Source organism: Rhyacophila brunnea, unplaced genomic scaffold, assembly GCF_057557595.1.
Source record: "Rhyacophila brunnea isolate RB1 unplaced genomic scaffold, BYU_Rbru_1.0 scaffold_3, whole genome shotgun sequence".
Lineage (NCBI taxonomy): Eukaryota > Metazoa > Arthropoda > Insecta > Trichoptera > Rhyacophilidae > Rhyacophila > Rhyacophila brunnea.
The window spans coordinates 22,716,714-22,729,718 of NW_028232965.1; the positions used below are offsets into that span (position 1 = coordinate 22,716,714).

The window sequence follows — 13,005 nt, forward strand, 5'->3', positions numbered from 1 at the left end:
TAGAATTTTGAAAAAAAAATATTAAAAATATATATTTAAATACTAATAGTATATACCTATATTAAGGTTATAAATAATTAAAATAATTTTCATTTCAATCAATAATTATTTCATATTATAAATAATTTGTAATACATCGTAAAAGTATGATTAAAAAATGCAGTTGATATAATTAAAAAAATAAACGATATTTATGCGAAATTTTAATAAACTATTATTTTTAATTTTAAAAGTTAAAAAAGTCTATTTATACAATAATAAAATATTAATGCTTCCCATTTTAAATAAAGTTTAAATTTTAAATTAAAAATATAATACGTGAAGATCGTTTCGTAGATACAATTTATTCAAACTTGGAATTTAGAACTGAGTTAGGGTTAATTTGACTATTTTGAATTTGGAAGCGAGCCTCGTTCAAAATTGCAAACATGCCACAGCGCTCTTTGTCATCTTCTGCGCTTATGCGGCCATTTGTGGTGCTAGCACTTCCTGGGATGTACCTCTTCTACAAGTATAATCAGTACAAACAACAGCAAGTCGAAAATGCGAGAAGAAAAGTGACCGAGAGAGAGTTGCAGCATCTCAACCATAAAATCGTGAGTTACCAATTCAACATTATACTTGAAATTGAACTAATTTTAGTATACTATTGGATATATGTTTGCAAATAATATCCAACCAACACATGTGCTATTCTGAGATAATTCAATATTAATTGAGAACAGATTGATTCAATAAATGATGTGTGATTATTTTTGTTTGAACTAAATAACAACACATCACTTTTAAATCAATCTGATCTCAATTAATAGTGGATTATCTCAGAATGGTACACGTGTGGGTTGGATCTTGTTTTCAAAAGTACGCCCTATTATTGTAATTGAACTAGTCAAGTAGGTAGGAGCATATTATGTAAAATATATAATTATCATACGAATTATTACTTAAATCAATTATCCCAAGCATTTTCAGTGACTATGGATTTAGAGATATTGATGAACAAGAGAGCAACGATTATATATTATTTAAGACTTGTATAGGCACCTATTTAGATTTTAAAAACGCCAAACACATTTTTATGATTACCGTTTTTTATGAAATTACATAACAACATAAAATATCCAGACAGTCATTTACAAAAATATCGATTTTTGTTTCGATTTATGTTTATTTTTACATGTATTTTATATACTTATTCATATTGATACACTAAATAAAAATCATTCGCAGCCTATTCAAAACCGATTGTCTATCAAATCGAAAATAGCCCGCGTAGAATATGTTGCCGACCGATGCCAACGGTACAAATTTCTAATTTCTTCTCAAAATTTCTTTCAAAAAAGGTTTCTTCTCAAAATGAGTTAAAACTAGTAATATAAGTAGTCAATTTTCCATTATCAATATTAGAAAAACTTTCGATAATACGTTTTTCAGACGTTCCGATTTCGTTAGCCGATAGGCCGTTTTGGTCGATATAGGGGATGGCTGTTATGTAGGCGTGTAGGCTGACGTAGAATGACATTGGACGGCCGAGCCATCCTACTTTACTCACAAACGTTCCAACCAAATCAACATGCATGTGGCATCGTTGGGTGATTTTTCGTCATCCGGCAGGGTGTTTTTTTCATTTTTGCAACATTTTGCTTTTCCTTAAATTGATAGTTAGCCTATATAGATCCCAATTTTTTTGATTTATAGATTTAAAAAATGGTTCCGTTCAGGAAACAAGAATCAAAACGTCTGGGGCATTACCTCCAAATATTCAGAACGTACTGAACGCATACTCAACGTTCAGCATCACTTGCGCTTGAATGCCCATAACGAAAATCGGTAAACCGCTTGTGAATCATTTCAATTTTTAATCGATGGCGAAGAGGCCTCGTAATATTTTTCAAGCTTTGTTTTGGTTTGTTTAATGGTTTTTACATGCAAAAAAAATAATGTTTTATCAACCCCTGAAATTATTTTTTTTCCATTTTCCAAAAATACTAGAGATTGTCTGCGTTCAATAGCAAATATAACGATAACTAAATGACAAATCTCCCTGAAAATGCTAATATATCCTATTAACTGATCAAGTCATTGTGACTTCATTTCTTAGAATTTTACCTGACTTATCATAGAGCCTAAACTAAATTAAATAGTATAATTTTGGGTACCTAAAAAAGAATTCGGGGAACTAATCATTTAAAATATAGCAATGACCAATACCTACCAAATGGTGACTACACAACACACACACACTTGTAATTACTAAAAGCAATTTGAGAAAGTATTTTTACACTTACCGCAAGCTAGAAATGCTGTGAAGGCATATAAAAGGGTACAATTTCCATGTATTTAATTTTTAATGAGATTGTTTAACGATACATCGTATAGATCAGTCAACGTCAAGGTTATGTCTTTTTTCAGCAGACAAATAATGAAAACGATCATGCTTTCAGAGTATTTTATTCATTTCTTAATTTTATTCTTTATCGCGTGACACTCGAGTCGTTTAGTTAGAGTTAGACGGTATATGTACATTAAAATAGAAATGTCACCTAACACGTCGGTGGGTTTTTAACACGTTCTTTCAACATGAAAATGGATTCCGGAAACTTCAAAAGATAGTAGTAGAAATGGAAAATTACCATCGTTTGTTGGCGGTTGCTTTTAACACTTTGTCCACAGCTACGCTATAGAAAATCTCATCCACGTTGCAAAATATGTATGCACATTACGTCGCAATATAAATAAAATGGTTGATTAAATTATTATTACTTATTATACTTATATTAAATTATAATTTTATATTATTCAAAAAAATATGCTCGAATTACGCAGGTCCAATTTTAAAAACATTATTTAGAAGTCACACGATGACATGACGTTGAAATAACAAATGAAAACGATTTTAAAGATTTTTATTGATTTTTTTTATAAAAATATCCAATAAGAAATAATAAAGTATGCTTACCAAAATTTAAGTCTGAAAAATGGTAGGGGTAGTATTTTCAATATACTTACGGGCGACACTGATGGGTGTACTAGGTATTTTACTCAGTTACCTGTAAACCTTAAAGGTGAATAAAATTTTATCACCTCTGTTTACTTATTTATGAAATAGGCAAGACATTGGATATGCCCACGTTTATTCTAAAAATAGCTTTAAAGATAATACAGCCATTTTAATGATGTGAGATCATTTTGAGAACGGTCGCTTTATCCGCATACTCATACACATTTCGTATACACATACAATCTAAACCAGGTAAATCGTATACGTAAGTATTCTTATGTTATAGGTATATAAACCAGTAGTTGGCAACATTTTGTGTGAGTAATAAAATATAAGTGCATCATAAATATTGTAAGTGCAGCTTTTATAGTAATCTAATTTACAAGAAGAACAGATGGGGTCCGCCTAGGATAACTCAGACAATACGCATATTATGTACCTATTTATAAGACATAATATTTTTTGTATTCTTGCAGCATATGACTGTTATACATAAAATAATACATTGTTATATTTTTTCTATACACATAAAACATTAAAACGTATCATATTATAGACTGAGCAGCCTTGGTTTTTAAAACTTGTGCACCCTATAGAGTATGGATAGATAAATCATTCGGAAATCATTCATATTAGAAAAAAAAACTAGAAAAAAGTTGAATCGAGTGGGAGTCGAACTTACGTCTTTCACTTTCTGGATAAGCGCGTTCGCTTCTAAGCTGTCCATAATATTAGTGAAATATTAAGATCATCAGTTAAAATTAATGTAGTTCCAAATAAATAATTCGCATGAATCATAGACGGATCGCCAGTTTCACTCGGAAAGTGAAAGTGTCCCACTCGGTCCAACTTGTTTTCTAGATTTTTATATATCTATGTTTATGAGGTAAAACCTTACGTATATTTAAAATTGAATAATAAAATACATAATAATTTGATTTACTTGGCTTTAAACTTGAATAAAATTATACAAAAAGCGTCAACGGGATATTTAAAATAAAACGTTATTTATGTGGAAACGAAGTAATCGATACAAAATTAGTGTTATTATTAATTTCGTTCAATATCGCAGTGAGTGGATAATTTTATTTTAATACGCTTGTCAATCTGTTGTCGGGTGCAATTTTCTGAGTACGATTTTATTTGATATAATTTACGACACAGGAAAATGGTGGTGGCGCTCGATACATAATTTATGATTCAGAGGTGATTGTGAATAATAGCTATCATTTTGCTGTCAGATTTATTTCACAAAAGAAATAGGAACATCGTCATATTTACCAAGTTAATTTAATTGAATATTTTATAGATATATGTAGGCCAGTAAGCCAATTTTTATTTAGGTATTGAAGTCATTGATTTGTAAATTAATATTTCTTTCTCTTATCAAGTAGATATATAAAAACAGAAGAATTCATAGAAAGTTATTTTTTTATATTTACGCAATACACTCGTGTATACCATAATTCATAAAATATTTTATATTATGTTATTTGAAAAGTCTAGCAGGTACGTTTAAAAAACGTATGGTAGAAGTGTACAGCCCATAGACATATGAAAAGACAATGGTACATACATTGTTGTGTGTATCAAGTTAAAATATGCATATGGAATCGTAAACATTAAAAAAATATTTTAAAATAAAGGAAAATATTTGAATACCTTCACAAAGAACTGATCGGATGCTAAATTGTCTGTAAATAAGTTAATTACAATATGTGTAATAAGAATACATAAATATAACGTGTAATTATTTTAGAATTTCACTTTCCTTATAATGTACTAATAATTGAATAATATCAATTCGTTCCGATTAGTCCGGAAGCATAGCATAGGAAATCCATGTCCACTTTTGTATAAAATCATGAACTCAATTAAATAATCACATAATATCCTTAATTGCTGGAAAAATAATCGGCCACCATATTGGTATTTCATGAGCTACCAATTGCAATATATATTATGAAGTTTACATTCGAATCGTCGGTAATTATATAAAAAAAAAAATTGGCCACCTTTTTTTGATATTAAGTCTAGTCTAACTTCAAATTAGTATTCAGCACCATAATATAATATTTTCAAACTGAAAATCAGTAACATATTATATTAATTATTAATAATTAATAGTTTTATATAGTAACGTTATTATATAAAATTTATTTTTTATCCGCCATTTTGAAATTTATGGACTTTATCAGTAAATTTTGAAATGGCTCAATATTTCATCCATGACAAAGATCATGCTTTTATACAGAATAAGCGCAGAATAATATATTATATCGTGAGATTGATATTACATAATATTACCATTTACAAAAAAAACTACTCTCACGTATTAAATTTGTAGAGATGCCCCCCATCTATTTTCAACGCAGGCAAGTTGGACAATTCCTATGTTACGTATTGCTATTGCTACTAATCCATCCTTTTCTTTTTGCTACTATTCTGAATCATAAAGAGAATACCGATGTTTTACACGGACGCTCAATCGTTTCCTAAATTTAAATATTCAATTCCACTTAACGGTAAAGTAACAGTTTAATGTCTGTTTGAACGAATGGCTAATAACTATTTCTAATAAATAAGGTATTTTTATATTCATATCACTATTAAAATAAATGTAGGACAGATGAAACATTAAAAGATGTTTGACTTCACCCTAATATAGATATCGCAAACTAATGAAATGACAACGGGTATAATATCACGTGAATATAACTGAATGGATTACTGCTGCATAAATACAGTCAACGACTGTCAGTCATACAGTGGTTTCCAAAGGAAACTAAACCTCCGCGGACCCACCCTATAAATTTAATCGGTGAACTGATTAAATTCGGCGAAAATAGCAGCGGAAAGTTAAGCAATGATATTAGTGAAAATAACGGAAGGCTTTCACCCAACAGTGGATCAACCCAGGTTTGTGATAATACAACTGAGAATTGTTAAATGTTCTCGACCACTGGCCCACCTCCCAGACTCATCTTTTCCCTAGTGGTAGATTTAGAACGCCTTAATGATGCTGTGCAGACCCTTGTTTCGTGATACAGCTTCTGCCTTTTTATTCTCCTTCCGAAAAACAATTAAGCGAGATGCGGTGTTCTCGTGATATTTGGTATTTATTTTCGTGTTTTCAGAAAAATCTATTTTGGTTCATACCGTGTCTATACCGTTATATTTATTGTCTATTTAATATTGTGAATTTTTTACCTTTTATCAATTTTATTATTTAATATTTTTTAATTAAGTCATCCTTAATGAATGCCAATTTACGACAATCCTTCATTGTGTCAGTAGGTATACATTTTATATTGATTTTTATACATTCATACATTTCGTTTGGCATTACGTCCATCATTCGGGACATTTTTCAAATTGATTAATTATTTATCACTGATCCCTTACTACGCGGATACAGATTCACAAGCTTATTAAAAACTACTTATTGTAATATTTAGGAATATTAATAGTTACTTTGAGACTACAGAATAATAATTATTGTGTATTGAGTTATTGACCACTCTTTTACTATTATACGTAACGTTGGATTCATGGACCCTCATTAAAAGATATATCAATAAGCTTAAGACTTATATAGGCACCTATTTATATTTTAATAAAAATAAAAACGCCAAACACATTTTTATGATTACTGTTTTTTTATGAAATTACATAACAACATAAGATAATATCCAGACAGTCATTTACAAAACTATCGATTTATGTTTATTTTTACGTGAATTTTATATATTATATATCAATAGGCTTAGAATAACATAGTATTCTATTCAAAGGTGCATGCTGGGTATGCCCCGTAAGGATAAAAAATATAAGGAACAAACCAGAATATGCCATGTAAAAAAAAGTATTTTTGATTAATTTAATAAAACGCATTTTTTTGGTAATTATTCGACTTAAATTATGCAATGCAGTTCCACTATGAATTGACAGTTAACAAAATAAAAGAAAATAAAGAAAGTATAGTTTACTAAAACCTGCAATTGAAATGGCTAGGACACATAGCTCGAAGAAGAAGCAATCGCTTGAATAATATGTGTAAGACAAGAAAGTGGTAATATCATCCGGCATTTAATTCATAAAGGCTGATTGTGACGATGGTGATGAAAGATTAATGTGTACCCTTTACAAATTTAAAGTAGTTTACAACCAATTTGGACAGTAGCAACCGTAAAATAAACATAATCTAAAATAAAAAAATCTTGGAATTAAACTTTAGCTTTCATTTTCGTCTGCATCAATTATTTTTGATGAACTGGTTATGCTCGTAGTGATTATTTTATGTATTTAGAAATAATTATTGGCGAATAGGCAGGTTTCTTATTATATGAAAAACAGCGGAAGGTAGCTAGTAGCTAATATATATAACCATAGCTTTATAACAATTAAAACAACGGACTCTTAAGAAAATAATATATACGAGGGTGGGTCAATAATTCCTTAGAAAAAAGCATTAAAACAGGTTTTTTTTTTGTATTTTTTTTTATTTCTCAACATAATTTCCTTGGAGCTCAATACACTTGGTTAGACGTTTCTCAATTTTTTTTAAACCGTCAGAAAAATAAGTTTTCGGAAGGTCCTCAAAATAAGCATTTGTCCGATCGATGACTTCTTCATTTGAAAAAAAACGTTGTCCACTTAGCCATTTTTTTAAGTTTGGGAAAAGGAAAAAGTCACTGGTGGCTAAATCTGGCGAATACGGTGGGTGGTCGACCAATTCGAACTTCAATTCTTCAATTTTAGCCATTGATCGTAAACATGTGTGAACACGGGCATTGTCCTGATGAAAGAGGATTTTTTTCCTGTTTAAATGAGGCCGTTTTTCTTCAATTTTGTTTTTTAGCTGGTCCAATAAAGATGCAAAATAATCCCCTGTTATTGTTTTTCCTTTTTCCAAATAGTCAACGAAAATAATTTCACGTGCATCCCAAAATACAGTAGCCATAACCTTACCAGCTGATTTTACGGTTTTCGCCTTCTTTGGACATGGTTTGCCTTCGCAATCCACTGCTTTGACTGTTCTTTCGTCTCGGGAGTATAGTGGTGTATCCATGTTTCATCTACAGTCACAAAGCGACGAAAAAATTCATCCGGATTGCGTTGCATGAGCGACAACAGGGCTTTAGAGGCCACCAAACGCGGCACCCATCTTGCAGAAATATTTTTCATGCCCAATTTGTCATGTAAAATAGAAATGACGCTACCTTTTGAGATCCCTGTAACCTCAATTATCTCACTCAACTTTAATCTTCGGTCACTTAACACCATATCGTGGATTTTATTGATCATTTCTGGTGTAGTCACCTCTACAGGACGTCCTGAGCGTGGTTCATCCTTTGTTGATGTACGACCACGTTTAAATTCATTTAACCAGTTATAAATAGTTGCAAGTGAAGGAGCAGATATGCCGTGAACTAAATCCAACTCATTTTTTATTTCCTTTGCTGTTAACCCTTTTATATTAAAATGTTTAATAACAACTCTAAACTCAATTTTCTCCATTTTCCATTTTTCCATTTTCCACAAGCAAATTTTTTTTTAAATGTACGAGAAACACACAACAACCCGACCAATCTGATTGAAACTTCGCAGCATACTGAATCGGTAGTGCCGCTGCATGAAAACAAACCGCTTGCAGTACTAGTCGCGCCACCTGTCGGCTTTTCTAAGGACTTATTGACCCACCCTCGTATGATTCCATCTTGGTGTAGAATAGGCGATATAGAGTAGGCGAATCTCTTTTGTTAAATGAAAAAAATGACGAAAGATCAATCAAATCTAAACGTTCTTCCTGTAGCTAATAGATATCGACAAAACATCCTTTTCAATTTGCAAATCATGTTAAAATTCGATTTGATCGATTAATTTATAATCCAGCAATGAAAGCATTCGAAGCTAATATAATTTATGGCGCTCTCGTGTGCCCCGGGGACTGGGGAGTGAATGAATTTTGCCGCGGCTAACGCGAATCAATTTTCGAGGGATTTAGCGAAATACCAAAGGTGAACTTCCCGCATCGCAGGTTAATTCAATAACCGCAGTCTATTGTGCGATCAAGACTTCGAGCTCGGGTGGGAAACACTCGACTCATCTTGCACCAACGTTTTTCAATCACTATCCTACTAACTACTTACTTACACAAAATAATATTCGTTCAATTTTCCTGCCTAATTTCCACGCCCACAGTATTCTGTTTAGGAAGCATTTTTTACCGTAGTTATATAATAATAAACCAAATTAGTTTGCGCAGGGTTTAATAAATTTTTAAATTTAACTACTACTATCTGCATATTGTTGAACTTAGTTCGAAGAAAACAAATAAGTATGATTGACAAAATTTAGTGTTCACTATTTATCAGTCTACCTTCACCCTTCGTCACTGATGGAAGAGGAGTATTGAGAAGCACATGGCTCGATTTTTAACACAAAGTGTAAAAAGCGATGATAAAAACAAATTGTATATTGTAAATTGTCTATGTATAAACTATCTAAAATTATGCAATAAAATTATACACAATTTAATATAGAATTATATATTTTATCTATTACAGTTTGATTAGGTGGGGAAGGGGTAACATAAATTAAAAAAATAACCTACTCCGTCTTAAATGTCTACTCTTAATTCAATGGAAACATTTAAGTATGACTGACAAAGTGTACATTATTTTTGTCGGATCTCCACAGCCTACATTCACTATGATGAATTGCTTTAGGCAGGATTTAATTGAATCTTAAGAAAACTAAACAGCACCATCTTCAATTTTTATTCGTAGTTCAATGAACATAAATAAGTAGAATACATATGATATGACTGACAAAGTTTAGTGTGCACTATTGATGTCGGATTATAACAGCTTACACCTTACACCCACCCTTCACTACTGATGAATAGTGTAGGTAGAGCCTACTTCCTTTTCATAAATATGTGATGTGATGTTGGTACGTATTGAATGGCGTTATCATTGTTGAAATATGATCTATTTACCACCGACAGCTCGATTTTAACGAACACTGAATATTCGTGTTTACATTGGCGTGCAACTAACAAACAGAAAAAAAATATCGATAGGTTCTCTAGATCGCATAGATAAAATTTTCCAATATAGGTAATATCTAGTTATCTACATACATTCCTAGAATTTGTAACTATAAATTTTGTTCAGTTGAGGGATGGTTATTCTTCAATATAATTATACTTATTGATTCTCGCAATCTTTTGATTAATTCATGGACGAAAAGAAATTATCTTTTACATCGTTTTGTTTCTTTTATGATTGAAGCAAAGTTGTACTGCTATGATATTAATAACATTTCATACACCAGAGTTCATTGAATGTAATCAATTTAAGAATCAAATGCTTTTATTATATTTCATAAATAAATAGTTGAATCATTTTCATGCATAAATGAGTACCTATATGTGATTTTTTGACAACTAAATTTTCATTTATATGTCACCTGCACCTCTTTCAATTATTCGACTGCCACGTAACCTCTTTGGTAAATTATAACATGATAGTATAATTAATTAGAAATATAACTATAAAACCATTTCTACCTATTTTCACATCATAATTTGATACATTTTACCTATTTACAGTCTATGTACGATGGCTGAGCGGTAACGTATCGGCTTATAATATAGTTTGACTCAGGTTTGAATTCCGGGTCTGGAAAATTCACATGTTGTTTTTTTTTCAGTGTGTGTTTCAATGCAAAAAAATGTTAATACAATCTTCACTCTGTGGAGGAAGGCGCATATTATGTTATGTTTAGAGAAAAAAAATGGTCGTAATATCCAAGTATATTTATTTATTCTAATTTTGTGTTTCGTATTTCGGTATTTTGGGCCCAAACAACACAATATGTAAGATTTTGTTGATTAAACGCAATAAATGTTTGGTGATCTGTTACTATAACCAAACTACAACTACTATGGGTCACAGAAGTATGTAGGTACTAATTTCATAAAGTTACCTGAATAGATGGTAACGTAATAATAAGAAAATATTTGAATGCCATTAACGTTATTAAATTTAAACAAATACATTTGTATTTACTTATGTAAATATATAGTTGGAAACAAACAAAATAATAAATGATCTGTGACAGTGAATAATAACTTCAAATAACTTGAATTTTTTTATGAAGCGAGACATGGCGAGTGTTTATGCTTCTTTGTGAAATAATGGCGTATCCATTTTACAATAATATTATTTGTGGGCTATTTTTATTTGCATGATTGGCGTGCGTGAGAAAAAGAAATCACGTTTCCTTTCCAAAAAAAAAATTGATTTCTTGTGGAGTACGTAACCTCGGCATGTTTTGATTTTATTGTTTTATTAAAAGTCTGCTGAAAATATTCACAAATTGGTTTTATAACTAAGTGATTATTGATTTTTTCACTTCTATTCCGTCCGAGACAGAATGAAATTATAATATACTGTCACAGCTTTCATAATTTCTTAAATGCTTACATTAAATTTATTAAAAATATCGAATCTTTTCCAATATCATTTAGTTTTTTATTAATCCTTGTCACTATTTTTTAATAGGTATTAAAAACAATCTTCAAGCTAGTGTCAAAGCTACTAAAATATAGAACTTAATAAAATCAATTATCATACATAATTTTAAAATACCTCACATATACACACACCTTCTAAAAACATCTTTTAACAAAATACGAAGCCTTTTGGGGGACATAAGCCCGCATCCACTGGCTTTACCAAAATGTGCTTTACAAGTTGAGCACCGTGTGCTCCATCTAATTATGATGAAATTATATATTATATATTTGAAGAAAATTAGCTTACTTTTGGCAAACGCCGTTTTTTAATAACCGATAATAATATGTACTTTCCTTAATTTTTAGCCGACGTCAAGATTTCCCCTAATTTCAGTTTTAAAGTAGGTAATTACACTTACTAATTAGATATTTTAAAATTGTGTATGTACAGTAAAGAATGTTACATTGTATTATTGTATATACATAATTTGAAAACATCTCATGCATACACACACTAGAAAAAATCATTTTGTAGAAAAAAATACGACACTAATTTAATATACTAAAACCGATAGCCAACATTTTAACGCAATTCGATAAGCATTTCATGTAACAACTACTAGTTTATATCGTCGTAATTTAGTAAGATGCCCGTACCTAATTGGAAAAGCATACTGGCGCGAATCCAGCAGATACAGGTTCAAGTCGGGCGTCGTATTTTTTTCTACAAAATGATTTTTTCTAGCGTGCATCAGAAGTTTTCAAATTATATATATTCAATAATATATAGAGTGTTACATTCTCAAATCTTGTGTCTTATTCGTTGAATAAAAAAAAAAGTTTCTTGAATGTTACATTCTCAAATCTTGTGAATTATTCGTTGAATAAAAGATATGCTTTATTACAATTAATTATAATTTAAAAAAAAAATGTAAAACAAGCATCGCACGTCTGGTAGATACAGATGTTAATATTATTACAAATACTGACAAATATGCTGCCTTGTCAGTAACGTATCATATACATTTATTTATTATACATGTTTATATACAAAACGAATGCCAGAAAAAAATTGTAGTTTTCTTTATTCTTTTCTCAAAATATTCAATATTTAGAGTCATATATTTTTTTCATCTTGATCGGTCCATGTTCATGTATATGAAAATGTAATATTTGATTATTTGACGCATTTAATCGACGATTCCATTATTTATCTATTGAACTGGATGCGTAAGTAAATCTATATTTCATTGGGTGCACATCGGATAACAGTCTATTGTTAACATCTGTCTGACGTCATGAGAGATAAATAGTTATCAATTTCTGTGCTCAGTTCGTTTCCGCATACGTATTATGTGAATATAATATTAGACGCAGTTCCCGCTACAACCATCTACGCCGTAGATTGGACAACGCTACGAATGCTACGCTACGAATGCTACGCTACGGTAGTTCTGCGAATGTTCCTGTCTACGCA

General features: G+C 30.6%; 1 protein-coding gene across 1 annotated transcript in view; it reads left to right on the forward strand.

The window, feature by feature from the left end:
- Positions 1–290: 290 nt before the first annotated feature.
- LOC147068066 (uncharacterized) overlaps positions 291–13,005 on the forward strand; it is a 120,636-nt gene continuing 107,921 nt past the window's right edge. Inside the window, exon 1 of the mRNA XM_085953335.1 lies at positions 291–596. Coding sequence (XP_085809461.1) covers positions 429–596 — 168 coding nt within the window. The 5' untranslated portion in view covers positions 291–428. The remainder of the gene's footprint in view (positions 597–13,005) is intronic.